The sequence below is a fragment of the Bufo bufo genome, chromosome 8, assembly GCF_905171765.1.
Source record: "Bufo bufo chromosome 8, aBufBuf1.1, whole genome shotgun sequence".
In the NCBI taxonomy this organism is placed as follows: Eukaryota; Metazoa; Chordata; class Amphibia; order Anura; family Bufonidae; genus Bufo; species Bufo bufo.
In genome coordinates this window covers 204,674,806-204,689,560 of record NC_053396.1, presented here as the reverse complement: position 1 = coordinate 204,689,560, position 14,755 = coordinate 204,674,806, and the positions used below count along the sequence as shown (strand labels likewise).

At 48.3% G+C, this 14,755-nt stretch overlaps 1 protein-coding gene across 1 annotated transcript in view; it reads right to left on the bottom strand.

Annotated features, from left to right (window-relative positions):
* Positions 1–556: 556 nt before the first annotated feature.
* The window catches only part of PRRC2A (proline rich coiled-coil 2A), a 35,597-nt gene continuing 21,398 nt past the window's right edge, over positions 557–14,755 (bottom strand). Inside the window, exons 14-32 of the mRNA XM_040405971.1 lie at positions 13,709–14,012; positions 13,302–13,503; positions 11,269–13,200; positions 10,792–11,003; positions 10,594–10,697; positions 9,746–9,857; positions 8,337–8,422; positions 8,086–8,247; positions 7,885–8,007; positions 7,713–7,787; positions 7,498–7,621; positions 6,048–6,088; positions 5,892–5,959; positions 5,579–5,801; positions 4,473–4,568; positions 3,805–3,963; positions 3,377–3,462; positions 3,240–3,297; positions 557–926 (exon numbers count right to left, since the gene is read on the bottom strand). Of these exons, the coding sequence (XP_040261905.1) occupies positions 816–926; positions 3,240–3,297; positions 3,377–3,462; positions 3,805–3,963; positions 4,473–4,568; positions 5,579–5,801; positions 5,892–5,959; positions 6,048–6,088; positions 7,498–7,621; positions 7,713–7,787; positions 7,885–8,007; positions 8,086–8,247; positions 8,337–8,422; positions 9,746–9,857; positions 10,594–10,697; positions 10,792–11,003; positions 11,269–13,200; positions 13,302–13,503; positions 13,709–14,012 (4,278 nt within the window). The 3' untranslated portion in view covers positions 557–815. The remainder of the gene's footprint in view (positions 927–3,239; positions 3,298–3,376; positions 3,463–3,804; positions 3,964–4,472; positions 4,569–5,578; positions 5,802–5,891; positions 5,960–6,047; positions 6,089–7,497; positions 7,622–7,712; positions 7,788–7,884; positions 8,008–8,085; positions 8,248–8,336; positions 8,423–9,745; positions 9,858–10,593; positions 10,698–10,791; positions 11,004–11,268; positions 13,201–13,301; positions 13,504–13,708; positions 14,013–14,755) is intronic.

Below are 14,755 nucleotides of genomic sequence, written 5' to 3'. Positions count from 1 at the left end.
AAAAAAAAAAAAAAACGTATGTTAACTTATACGTATATATATTTTTTTTACAATGAAACTATAGTGAAGGATGCCGCTATATCGCATCCATATGAGGTATCCATTTACATAATACGTTAAATGTAAGACAAAACCATGACATGAACCCAGCCTTAGATGGTCGCTTGATCCATGGTCAGTTATTGAGTATGACCAGCTTAAGCTATCGATGTTTGACTCCAAGATAACGCCTTTAACCAAACGTAGTGCGATAAGCCCCCCCCCCCACAACGATGCAGTCACTTAGGGACTGAGGCCCGTATGTTACAGAAGAGATCAGTCCATAAAGAGGGCTTTCTGACCACACTAAGGCCTCATGCACATGACCGCATCAATTTTGTGGTATGTAAACTCCAGTGGTCTTGGGTTTGGGATGGAAGATCTTAGGTTAGGTTCCACAATAGAACGAATCCAATCAGCAGGCACGCAAAATAAAGGGTGAGGCAATGGCTGATGTATCAAAGAATGAATCTCTATGAGCTGCTACCCTACAAAAACAGTGCATTAATTACCATAGCCATCACCACATCATGGGAGAAAATACTCTTTATTTTTCAGAAAAAAGGGCAAAACGAAATAAGTTGCTTGAGGTTTTGGGGCAAAAAAAAAAAGAAGAGGGACATAATTGTTTTGTAACATAGACGAGGAATAATCGGATATAGGAATCCTTAATTCGCCAACAATTGTTAGCTGCTCAGTTGCCGCCTCGTTACTTAGGGACAGGGACATATACTGTAATTTTCATATACTGGGCTGTGTTCATAAATAGAAAGGAATCAGGGGGTCCGAGATGCTGTGCGCCCCTCACTGTGTCTGTGGTCACCATCTCGAGTCTGTGGTCTGTCCCAGGAGCTTGTAGTCCAGTGTGAAGAGTCAGCATTCACCCTCTGAGGAGACATACAACAAGAGTTCAGTGTCTTGTTCCTTTAAGAGCGTGCGGCTTTCAATCAGAGATTGAATCAATCAAAACTGAGAAGATATTTCAGCAAAGGAAGGTAGGGGGAAAAAAAAAAATGTCCAAATGAAGATACGGCGATGTAGTGCACAAGCTGATATTTGAAAGGGGTTGTCAGGGATTAGAAAAACATGGCCGCTTTCGTCCAGAAATGGCATTGCATATTCTGTCCATAGGTTGTGTCTAGTATTGCATCTCAGCTTCAGTGAAATGAATGGGGCTTGGCTGCAATACCACACATAACCTATGGACAGAGGTGGTGCTGTTTTAGAAGAAGACAGCCATACTTGTGTAGTACTTTGTATGAGAAAATATGGCAGCTTTCTTACAGGAACCGTGGCACTCAGAGCCACAGGCTGTGTCTGCCATGCAGGTAAATGGGACTGGGCTGCAATATCAGACACAACCCATAGACACAGGTAGCGCTAGGGTTGTCACAATATCAAAATGTTGATTCGATTTCGATACCATAATAAAGTATTGCGATACTAGATACCGTGCGAAGAAAAAAAAAAAACACCAAAAAGGCTGTATGGAACGTCCGGCCCATGATAGAACAGTCCGATCCTATTTTGTGGGGGGACAAGGTGACAAAAAAAATGGTGAATCCCGCGGTTCTTATTTTTTATTTTTTCCTGTTGTGTTCACCGCATAGCAGATATTTTTTAATATTTTAATAGTTTGGACTTTTCGGACGTGGCGATATGTAATATATTTATTTATTTATTGTTTATATGTAAAGTTGGGAAAGGGGGTGATTTATACTTAATATTTTTTTTTTTTTTTACTTTTTATTTAATAACTATTTCCCCCCTTAGGGGCCAGAACCTGGATATTTTCATCCCTTGTCCTATTCACCCTGATAGATCTCTATTAGGGTGACTAGGACTTTACACTCTCCCTGCTGCCCTGTGCATAGTACACACAGCAGCAGGGAGATTACCATGGCAGCCAGGGCTTCAGTAGCGTCCTGGCTGCCATGGTAACCGATTTCACTGCTGCGGCTCTGATCGGAAGCTGCCACTAATGAGGTGGGGACCTGTGGATACTACCACCAATGACTATAATACTGGGGGGTTGGGGGGAGCGCACTGCGCCACCAATGAAGATAAATAACCTTTTATTACAAATATAGGCGGCGGGTGCCCGGCACCCGTCCTCTATGACAAGGCGGCATCATAACGATCTGGGTACAAAAGTATCGATAATTCGATGCCTGGTGCAACCCGAGGTGGCGCTGTTCCTCAAAAAAGAAAAAAATATGGACAGACAACTCAGGGATACTAATATCATCCACTATTTAATCCTATGTGGATTATAGTGTGTAAAGGATTAAACCATAGCCCTTCTCCAGTTCCCACCACTAAATGGGGATGTGTGGGCCTCGGCCAGGTGCAATCTGAGTTAGAAGTCCCCATGATCAGCATAAAGAGCTCTAACTCTGGAGGACGCAGCAGATCCACCTATCACACCGGTTTCATTGGCTGCTACTTTCCCAGTAATAAAGATTCCAGCTTGGGAAAGTAAGCAATGAAAAAGGACAGACACCAGCGGCCATCACCAGGGAAGAGCTTCTGTCGGGGAGTTGGTGCACTGCACCCCAACGGAGGCTACTTTCACACTAGTGTTTTTTTGCGGATCCGTCATGGATCTGCAAAAACACTTCCGTTACCATAATACAACCGCGTGCATCCGTCATGGACGGATCCAGTTGTATTATGTCTTATATAGCCATGACGGATCAGTCATGAACACTATTGAAAACCAATGGGGGACGGATCAGTTTTCTATTATGTCAGACAATCCGTCCCCATTGAATTACATTGTGAGTCAGGACGGATCCGTCTTGCTCCGCACCACATCACAGTCCGAAAAACGCTGCTTGCAGTGTTATTCTGTCCGCGATGGGGTCCTAACCAAACGGGATGGAATGCATTTTGGTGCATTCCATTTTGTTCAGTTTTGTCCCCATTCACAATGAATGGGGACAAAACTGAAGCGTTTTCATCCGCTATTGAGATCCTATGATTGATCTTAATAGCGGAATTGAAAACGCTAGTGTTAAAAGTAGCTGGAGAGGCACTAAGGAGTTCTGTCGTAATGGCCGTCATTTGTATCCGGACAGGGGATGACTGGGAAATGACGATCAGATCACAGTCACCAATAGTGAGGTGGATTATCAGGACCGGAAGACTGAACACAACAGGGAGGAGCAGAGGACAAAAACAAGACCCTGGGGACATACCTGCTGATAAACCTCAAGGCGCTGGATTCGGGCAGCTTCATAACTCGAAGGTTTTAGCCTGAAAAGAAGATGACCATTAGGAATAGTAACAGAACATGGTGCCCCTTCGCTGCTTCTTCCGCTTTCCTTCAGCTTACCTCCCTCCTGACATTGGGACAGACGCTCCTGCTCCATTCCTCCTCTGATCTTCAGGTGGCTTCACGTCAGTTGAATGTGTGGGATACTGGAAACATACAAAGCAGGACATCTTAGTCTGGGGTAATCCACCACCTCCATATAACATATGATACAGATCCCAGAGACAGCCCCAGCCGCTCTATCCTCTGGTGATCAGGAAGCTGCAGACAGAGACCTCTGCAGGGGAAATGTGGTATTACATATAATACATCATTAGGCAGAGAGGAGCCCCCACTCTCCAGCTCTTAGCAAAGGGATCCATAATTGTTATCTGTACATTACAAAGACTATAAGGTCACAGGTGTCACAGCTACATGACAGAATGCTTTATCCGCCCCTACCCAGCAATAACGGGTTTGGGAACCACCAATTTCTACATAGTACTTGCCTCATGTCTGACATTGTGTGCATGTGTACGGCCCGTGGCAGAGAGCTGATGAAGCGGCTGCAGTGCTTGACCTACAGGGACAAGTGGAGGCTGAGCTGCAGATGACAGAGATCCAAACCCCATTACTGGGAGCTGGCTATCCACCATTGGAAAGAGAACCTGAGATGGAAAAAGTGGCAAGAATTAAAGGACACGTCCCTTGCACAACTCACTGTTATTGTCCCAATGTATCTACAATACAACAGCTCGGCTAATAGCCTCGGTTAAAGGTTTCCTACACTTTTGTGTCTGCAGCTCTTCTGAAGGCCTATGCGTCTCCATGGTTACACTCTGTAATGTACTACTAGTCATGCACTACTCCTCATTAGTCCCCTACAATTTGCTAGCATACCATCAGGAGATTTGCAAGAAGCAGGGTGCAAATGAAAACGTACGGAGGTGCAGGACCAAACTACACATGGAGAGGCAGAGGTTTGCATGGGAGCTGTGGACACAAAACGATGGGAAATCTGTCATCAATATCATTTGCAAAGCTGCTTCATGCGTCACTTCAGATGCCAAAAAAATAAAACTGGTTGGCAAGGTCGACAATTTATATCTACACTGCTTGTCGCCTGCTCCTCACATATACGATACTGTGCACAGTGCTGGTCCACGTGTGTACTTACCTGCTGGGTGGGAGCTGCAGTGAGGTACCCGCTCTGTCCAGCATGATGAAGAGAAGCAGAGTAGTAATCAGATGCAGACGCCATGTCCTGTCTGACCTGAGAGCGAAACAGCATATTAACATTAAAGGATATGTTCAAACTGCGTATTCTGTCTCTGTCAAATCCGGGGTCATTTTTCACACTTGCACTTTAGCCACACTGAGTAGAGCGAAACCAAGAGCAGACACCTGCTGCGGCTTTCAATGGTGCCTGTCCGGACACTGTGCCAAGAAAGGCCATGTCTTTAAACTGCCGACTACGCAGCCTCTCATTGAAAACCATGGAAGGCGGAAATCGTGCAACGGGTCTACTCCAAAATTCCAGCGGCAAAAGGTGACTTTGTGAACAGGCCCTACAATGTTCTTGGATTGGCACGTCGCCTAATCATATTTTAAAGGGGTAGGGTGAGACGTTTAAAATCTCGGACAAGCGCCCAATTGCCTAAAATCCACTCTCTTGTACCGCTGATTTCTTTTACAAGCTGACTCGTCGTTAGTACCGCTGCAGCCAATTACTGTCCTAAGTGGTAGAAGGGCTGACCACTGGAGCCTCCACGGATTTACCATTACATTACTGCTTTTAGTAAATGGGCTGTCTATGATTTTTAGAGGGATTTCCCCCCCAAACAACATTTCTTTAGCTGATTAGCTTCGTGCCTGCAAGACGAGCGTAGCCGAGAGGAGGAGCTAAAACTTTTTTTTTCTCAGCTTAGTGTCGCCTCCTTGTGGCAGCAGCCATACCCCATGGTCCCCTGTGTCCCACAATGATACAAGTGAGATCCTATTCACAAAAGGAATAGGAGCAGCATGGTCACACGTGCACTACTGCTGCATTCACTCAGGGGACTGTGGACCACCGTTCTTCTGATCGGTGGGGGGTTCTAGCGGAAACATACAGAGCAGGACATCTTATTAGTTCCGTGGTAATCCACCACCTCCATATAACATATGATACAGATCACAGATGAAGGTATCACATCTTTATCATCCATTCCGGGCATAGGTGATAAATGTTGTTCATGGGAAAACCCTGTTTGATACGACCCCCAAGGATGAAATGAATCATACCTGCAACAGCTGCTGGTCAGTGCTGACTTGTGCTGGGCAGTAATGGCCGCTGTAGAGGAAGGCTGGAGCCTGGTATAACAAGCTGCCTGCAGGCATTTTGCTCAAGTCACTGAACTCTAGATACTGGCCTTTCAGGGCAATGCCGGAGAGAAGTGCAGATGTCGGCATCAGGGCAGGCGCTCCACCTGGTGACTGAGCAGGATGCAGGTACAGAGGCTGGGATCTGTCACAAAGCAAGACAAAAAGTATGAGGCAGAGGTAATAGAGGAAAGAGGTAGAAGAAAGGTAGAGAGGGGTCATGAAATTCTCTGACCTGTAGGGCTGCAGAGAGGGGGTTCCAGGTCTGTACCCACTGCCCGTGCCTGTGACATGGACATCCACCTGACACAGAATACAAGCAATGGAAATTATAAATCCATTCAGAGAGACAAAAACCAAAATATGCAGCTTGCAGCCAGTGTTTTCCTACCCGATAGTACTGGTTTGGATACACCCTCTGACCTCGCTCATCTGTAAAGAGGGAAAAAAAAATACTAATAAAAATGAAAATATTCCACAGTACAGCCAAACCGGCCACAATTTACAGTAAAAGCTGAATTCTGATTTTTACCTGTAACTGAAGTTTTCCTCCACAGATGAAGGCTGTGCCATTCTGGAGATACTCCATTATCCTCCAGAACACCACAGATGAAGGCTGTGCCATTCTAGAGATACTCCACCATCCTCCAGAACACCACAGCTGACAGCTGTGCCATTCTGGAGATGCTCCATTATCCTCCAGAACACCACAGATGAAGGCTGTGCCATTCTGGAGATACTCAATCATCCTCCAGAACACCACAGATGAAGGCTGTGCCATTCTGGAGATGCTCCATTATCCTCCAGAACACCACAGCTGACAGCTGTGCCATTCTGGAGATGCTCCATTATCCTCCAGAACACCACAGATGAAGGCTGTGCCATTCTGGAGATGCTCCATTATCCTCCAGAACACCACAGATGAAGGCTGTGCCATTCTAGAGATACTCAATCATCCTCCAGAACACCACAGATGAAGGCTGTGCCATTCTGGAGATGCTCCATTATCCTCCAGAACACCACAGATGAAGGCTGTGCCATTCTGGAGATGCTCCATTATCCTCCAGAACACCACAGATGAAGGCTGTGCCATTCTAGAGATACTCCACCATCCTCCAGAACACCACAGCTGACAGCTGTGCCATTCTGGAGATGCTCCATTATCCTCCAGAACACCACAGATGAAGGCTGTGCCATTCTGGAGATGCTCCATTATCCTCCAGAACACCACAGATGAAGGCTGTGCCATTCTAGAGATACTCAATCATCCTCCAGAACACCACAGATGAAGGCTGTGCCATTCTGGAGATGCTCCATTATCCTCCAGAACACCACAGATGAAGGCTGTGCCATTCTGGAGATGCTCCATTATCCTCCAGAACACCACAGATGAAGGCTGTGCCATTCTAGAGATACTCAATCATCCTCCAGAACACCACAGATGAAGGCTGTGCCATTCTGGAGATGCTCCATTATCCTCCAGAACACCACAGATGAAGGCTGTGCCATTCTGGAGATGCTCCATTATCCTCCAGAACACCACAGATGAAGGCTGTGCCATTCTAGAGATACTCAATCATCCTCCAGAATACAGAGATGAAGGCCGTTCCATTCTACAGATACTCCATCATCCTCCAGAACACCACAGATAAAGGCCGAGCTGATAAACATAGGAAATGCCACAAGTCTCGACTGTAGTGCCTCATGGAATTTTCTATGATGCATGTCTATGTGGTCAGATTGTCAAGGCTCAGCTGTGGGTGGAGGACCTGCAGAGTGGCAGCACCCCAAAAACAAAACAAAAACAAAAAAACACTATAATCAAGACTTAAGTCTTATACCTGAATGTTGTGATCTGGTCCCCCCTGGGTGGGTCGATGATAAAGTGAGCTGTCGAGGGTCCATCTGTGCTTCAACAGCATCCGAATTGGGAGAAATCTCCCAGGACTGTGCGGAGGAGCCTGTCTGAAAGTGAATAGTGCATGTGAATGGAGGAAAATACAACAGAATATGGCGAGAAATGCAAAGTGCAAGAAAGGCAGCAAAGGGTTCTTACCATGCAAGATGGCTGGCTTACAGTGCCTTGTGCATCTCTGCCACCCTGCTTGGTGCCAGAGGAAACGCAGGCCTCCTATACAGAATACAAAGCAGAAAATGAAAGAATCGAGCACAAACAGTGGGGTAAGTGAGAAGCGAGCCAGTACTTAATGGAAGACATGAACACTTACCTTAGCACTTGAGGATGGAGGAGGCGATAAAAGGCGAGCAGGGTTGCTGGCCACACCTGGACATTCGGATGAGGACTTCTGGGCCCGCTCCATTCCTATTGGATCAGGAGGAAGTCCCACTAACTGTAAAAGACATGAAGACGTAAGAAAAGTGCAGCAAGAAAACATATTGGACAAGAAAAGAGCCCAGATCTCAGTTACCGGATTGCGTCCACGCTGTGGTTGACCTTTGGCCCCCGGCCTTCCCGTTCTCTTGCCTCCTTCAGGCTTCATACCTCCATCAGGGGAGCTACGCTGACTACAACTGCTGGAGGAGAGCTGGGAATCGCTGCTCAGATCCACCCCGCTATCCGACTGACTCATCTGGGATTCAAAGAAAGGATGAGAACTCATTTACACCCGATGGACACAGGCTACAACATGACGTACTCGCTTCTACTTCTTCTACTTGCCTCAGTATTAATGGTGTCCTCATAAGAATTCAGAGGGTCCATCCAGGAATTCATGGGATAAGAAGAGCAAAACCTTCCCCGGTCATCTGATGTTAGGTATTATACCAGAGGGAAGAAAATGGTGATACACAAACAGGGCCACCAAAGAACAGATGAGAATAAAGACATTAGAAGACCTTTGGAGGGGAAGGTTTAACATCAACGCTCACAATAATCTAAAAAATAGTGTGGAAACAAAGACAACTCTAAGGTCCGATTCACATGACTGTGCTCGGCCCGGTCCATGTGTCGACCGCAACTTCCCAGACCCCAAACTGACTGCATCGTTTTGTTTTTTTATATAGTCAGCTCCTATCTGATCGCAGGTCTATTGTACTGTGCTCCCATGATGATGATGATGAGCTGACTGTCATTCAGTTCAGCTCAGGGGAGCAGCGGTTGGTTCGGGAGATTCGGCAGACTGTGTTTACCGGACCGAGCACGGCCGCGTGAATCGGATTACCCTGAAAATGAACCTACTGGTAACAAAAAGTAGGTAAGCACTCAAGGCAACGACAACCATTACTTTTGAACTGTGAGGGCTCACGCTTCAAATAAAACAAGAGTACAAGAATGAATTCTATTCTCTCAAATAGACCAAAAGTGAACCTCAAACCGGGCAGATTGATCAAATGCCTCCTTAATGGTGGCCGAGCTGGGAAAAATGGATCTGTCAGTGTGGGGGAGCAGTTAGTCAGCACCAAAAATCACCGCAAGTGCCCAGGGACGGCACGTTTGCTGCAAGCGCCCAGGCCCCCCGGCCTTACTCGCGCCTAACTTCTCCCCTGTGTATCTTCCGGCCAGACCTGTATGCTTGTGACTTCATTCTTTTGCAGCAGCCGAAATTCGATGCCAGCGCAGTACAGAGGCATAGTGATATGCAGTGCGCAGGCGCCAGTTAAGTAACCTCCAGGGCTGTAGGTGATGCACGCAGGTGCCGGATTTCGACTGCAGAAATGGAATGATGTCACAAGCCTACAGGGCTGGTCGGAGGATACAAAGGGGAGTAGTTAGGTGCGAGTAAGTCTGGAGTAAAATTAGGAAGGTGGGGAAGTTAAGAGGGCAAAAAAGGGGGTGACGTTTTGTTAAGATTCAACAATGCGACAAGAATTCCTGGCACAAAGTAAGCCAACCAGTAAGTAGGTGGTGTAAAGTTAGAAAAACGTGCCTAGCCGAGCACCAGAATGATCATCAAGCCTGGGCCACCGCGGGAAATTTGGCACAGCTCTAGACTGTACTAGGAAGTCTACTCGTGCATTTCTTCTTTAGGTGCTTCTTTGACTCTTCTGTAGACAAGGCTGGATGAGCTAGGAGCAGCTATGACAGATTCTAATGCTCTACTGTAGTTTTAGCTTTCACTGCTAACTTACTGCTCTGTCCTCTGTTCCAGAGACCTGACCCGAGGGACTCCAGGTGATGACCTTGAGAGAAGCGCTGTGCCCATGCCTTTGCAGAAACAGACATTCCTTCATGAGGAACATTCTACAAAAAAATTAAGAAATCAATAAATCACAAACTGCAAAGCAAAGAATCCAGAAATGGAATAGGCTGCAGGCCTGGTAATTAAAGGGGTATTCTCATCTCAGACAGAGGTGGGACTCGCACCTTTGTCCAAAATGAAGCCTAACAGGAGCTGGTGGGCAGCAGTGCCAGGTCCGGCCATCACCAAGCCTTTTTTATTGGCCAGTAAAAAAATTAGCCGAGTGAATCCCCACAGAAATTAATGGGAGCATCCCGCGCTGGCATGGCCACCGCTCCCATTCATTTCTATGGGGCCAACAGAAATAGCTGAGCCAGTGCTCTGCTATTTTCAGCAGCCCCACGGAAAAGAATGGAGGGCAGCCACGCATGCGCGGTGCGTCCCTTGGGACTTTGCCGGCTCCGTTTACGAGATGGGTGCAGGTCTCAGAGGTGTGCCCCCATTGTCTGACATGACACAACCCCTTTAAAAGGGTGTCTTCAAAGTATAAATGCATTCCCTATCCATAGGATAGGTGATAAGTATCTGATCAGTCGCAGTCCAACCGCTGGGACCCCCCACCAATCAACAGAGCAGTATTGTTCCCGACAGTCTAGCATGCTCCTCCATTCATCTGGGGGCCTGCGTTCTCGTGACTGGTGGGGCTCCCAGCAGTTGGACCCCACCATTTAGATACTATAGAGGATAAAGTTATATCTTACAGTGCAACTGTCTCATCATATACTTGTCTTGCTATACCTCTTGTGAAATCTCTCGAGCTCGTCGAGGCCGCATATTTCGCTTTTGAACTGGAACCGCAAAGCTTTCACTAACTGAGTCAGCACAGCTGTCATGGAGAGAATCTGCCGGAGGAATACGACCAGTTAATAATGCAGACAGACAAGATCAGCTCATGAGACATGCCCGATACTGGCATGAAGCAGAGGATCCACTAACCTGCCCTTGGCTCACAGCGCCCACTAGGAAGTTCCAAGCTTTGTTTGACGGCTATCACTTTGCCATGTCTTTGCCCTAGTTCGCTGAGTGCCTGTTGTATGCCCGCAGGATTACTGTGAATCACCCGGTCCACCCGATAGACTGCGCTTGTGTTGGGAGGTGGATGAGGAAGATGTACAGATGTAGGAGGGCGGTCGTCATTCGTTCTACTACTGTGAGGGAAAAAAATATTAAAGGGTTCTCCCACGACAAAGAGAGCCGAGTACAAACGTTATGCTGCCTCCATAGAGGCATGTGTGACTGCCGCTCCATTCAAACAGTAGAACATGCAATGCCATCCTAGAGATCAGCAGGGCCCACGGCAGTGGACCCCTGGCGATCAGGCAATTATATATGGGCATATGTCATAGGGGCTGCCCCTTTAATTTAAAATAACTGAGTGATTGAAACTCATCTGCTGAAGCTATCTTGACTCACCCTCGATTTCTGGGCGAGGGCCAGCTTCTTTTCTCTCCAGACTTGCCACCGCCACCTCCACCTCGCCCAGATCTCTGTCCACCAGGATGCATAGGTCGACGGTTCTGTCTCTCCATGACTGGCCTTTGGCTGGAGAAGCTTCTCTTTGACAGGTCTTTTCTTTGGTCTCTGACTCCCGCAGAAGAAGCAGGGCCAACTACTAACCCCCCATTCTGGACAGGAATGTCACCCTTTTCTTTTTTCTCAGTGAAGTCGCTGCTTTCTGATGCAGTCTCCCATTCCTCATTTGCCTGGTCAGAGTTGGCATTGCAAGGCTCTGGTGACTTGTGTCCTCGTCTGGGTCCATGGCGCTCCTCCTCTGGCTGAGCTGGACGATGGTGCTGCTCCTGCATTACAGTCACCTGCTGCTGTGGTGGCAGCGGGCCAGGCCCGTTCCCCGCTCGGGCAGCATTCTCTCTCTCCTGCTTCAGTCTTCGGAAGCGGGGAGGCTTGTCCTGCTGCTGCGATCGTCCATGCCTCCTTCTCCTGGGTGGAGGAGGAACTCTTTCGTCGTTGAGTGCTGGTGGACTCATTGGCATGACCACCCTTTCGTTTCTCCTCTCAGGTTTGTTCGGCTGAGTTGGTGGCTGTGCAGATGGACCTTGGGTTGCACTTGGTTGTTGCCTGGGGAGTGGGCTCCAGTTCACCGGGACGCTCGATGATCCTCCCCTTCCCCTTCTAGAAGGGACGCCCCTGGGTGTGAAGGTACGACCCCCTCTACCAGGGTCCCGACCCTTGTCTTGTTGTCGAGGATTAATAGTAACAGATTCAGTGTGTGTTTGCTGCAAGGGAAATCCATTCTTTCCAGCCTCTTTTTCAGAATTGAGTGGCTCCGTTTCGCTCCCAGTTTCGGAACCACGTTGCCGCCGTCTTTTGGGAACTTCTTCGTACTCTGACCCCTCGCTTCTTGTCTCGCTGGCATTACGTTCTCGTTCACCAGCACTTAACGCTGGCTTGCCCAAAGAATCGCCATCCTCTCTGTAGAAAAGGCCCTCTCTCCTGTATCCACCACGAAACTCACGACTCCTGCCTCTGCCACCACGTCCACGGTATGCCCCACGAAAGCCTCGTCCTCTGGCAAAGTACTCTCCTCTGCCGCGGCCACGAGATGAAGAGACAAGTGCGGGGGAACCTCGAGCATTGCCAATGACAGTTTCTTTTCTTCTGTGTGAAGGAGATCCAGCTGGTTGCTCCCCCTCTCTATTAGAATGATTTGTCTGTCTTGACTTTGGCGGCTCTGGTGCCGTTAGCGCGGTCTGACTTACTGTCTTACTATCCTGCTGCTCTCTGGATCCAGACTCCTCTTTTCTTACAGTCCGCTTGATAGGACCCGCACGTCTGTGGCCAGATGCCTGAGAGGAAGCGCCACCTGTAACTGGAGTTTCCTCCTGTCTCCGGCCTCCTCCTCCTCCAGGCCTAGGACCCCAGCGCGTCTCAGTCTTGGACTCGCGACGAGGCGGTCTGTGATACTCATTCTTGCTGCTTTGTCTTTCAGGCTTCATCTCCTCTTTGGTCATTTCTTTCCTGTCCTCCTTGTGGCGTCCACTATTGATTTCCGGTTTGGAAGCAGCATCTGGCTGGGAAGGAGGATTTGGAGGAGGAACAGAAGCTTCTCTCCGGAGTATGACTGGTTCGTCATCTGCTCGACGAGGCTGTGTGGAAGGAGCAGCAGCCAGAGTCGGTTGAACCGGGGCAGGTTCTGAACATCTTGGCTCCATGGATGGAGTAGGCTGCGGCTGCTGGGAGGCTGTGTGGTTCCGCTGCTGGTGCCAAGAACGCTGCTCATCTACTGGATATCGGTGCCCAACAGCATTTTCTTGATACGTCGTAAAATTGCCCAAGTAAGGCTGAGTCTGCTGGGGAGCAAGTGGACGAACGGGCGGTGTGTCACTTCTGAGAGTAAAAAAAAAGAACAAAGACAAAAGTGAGGCACATCAGCGTCATAGGCATAACACTGGAAACTAAAGGGCGACCAGGACAATGGTGCTACTGACCTCAGATCCCGGTCCTCCTCTTCTGTATTCTGTCTCATAGGGGATGCCATGGGCCGGGCATCAGGAGGATTGTACATCTCACCAGCCCACATTAATTTGGGGTCGGCTGGAGGAGTCCCTCGTTCTCTCATCAGCGGTGCATGCCGCTCATATCCATCAGACCCTGATCCACCACTATCTGATCGCTCTCGAGACATCAGTCCTTGGTAGAGCACACATTAAGATTAAAAAAACTAAAGCCATTACTGCGCATACGATACAAAAGAAAGTTAAGTAACATTTGAGGCAAAGGGAAGATGTAACAAGAAAAGAGGGATGTCAGGAACACACAGGGTAAGGATCGTCCGTCTATTTAACTGGAATATTGTTGAGAACCAGTAACACCACAAACACCTGTCACCACCTACCTGTAGGGTGAACACCTGCAGTGGGTGGGTAATAATCCAAAGGCCTCCCTTGCATGATTCGTGGATCTATAAAAGGTGGCACCATCACCCAACGAGGATCATAGCTAACATGAGGTGATGGCAGGGCAGCAGGCGGTGGTTGTGGTGTAGGGACAGGTGTTGTCCGTCCCATTGATGCTCCTCCATAGAGCGCCTTTTGAGGTGGCTGAGCTGTAGGTGCTGCAAGAGCCTGTGAAGGAGGTGGTCCACCCGGGGAAGGAGGAGTGGGCGTTCTGTTCTGTTGCCACTGTTTCATTAACTGCTCCTGCAGCAAAATAAAAGTAAACCAAATTCTTACAACCTGGTCAGGTGTTATTGTGACAAAGGTATGACATGTAATATATGTAGCATTCTGCAGTGGCTATACCATCTGACACCTTAAAGGGACTGTCTCATAAAGAGGCAATCTGTGCCAGTACTCCCTATTTGTGCATATGGATGTCAGAGGGGTTGGGAGTCCTGCCCCCCTCCCCTATGAAAAAGAATGCAAAATCCACCTCCCGTTCAAACGTATGGCTGCCACCAATGAAGAGAAATCTCTCATTAATTCCTATACAGGAGGCGGGAGCTGGCTGCAGAATCACATAGCCGACTCCCGACCTCTATGAGCGGTAGCTGCGATCCGTGGCACCTGAGGGGTTAACTACCGCAGATCGTAGCTATTGCTCATAGAGGTCGGGAGACGGCTATGTGATTCTGCAGCCAGCTCCCGCCTCCTGTATATGAATTAATGAATGAGTTATCTTCATTGGTGGCGCAGTGGCCATAGCTTCTCCCCTCCTCTTCTCATCTGTCTCTTCATTGGCGGCAGCGGCATCACAGGGAGAGGGAGACACTGCTTCCTTCTCCCCTGTACTGCTGAGGGAACACGGAGAGCGCTGTCAGCAGCGCGATCTGTGTTCCTAATTCGTTATCGGAATATCGGCAAAATAGATGCCGATAACGGTCAAAATACTGAATATCGGCCGATAATATCAGTAAAACTGATGATCGGTCGATCCCTACTTT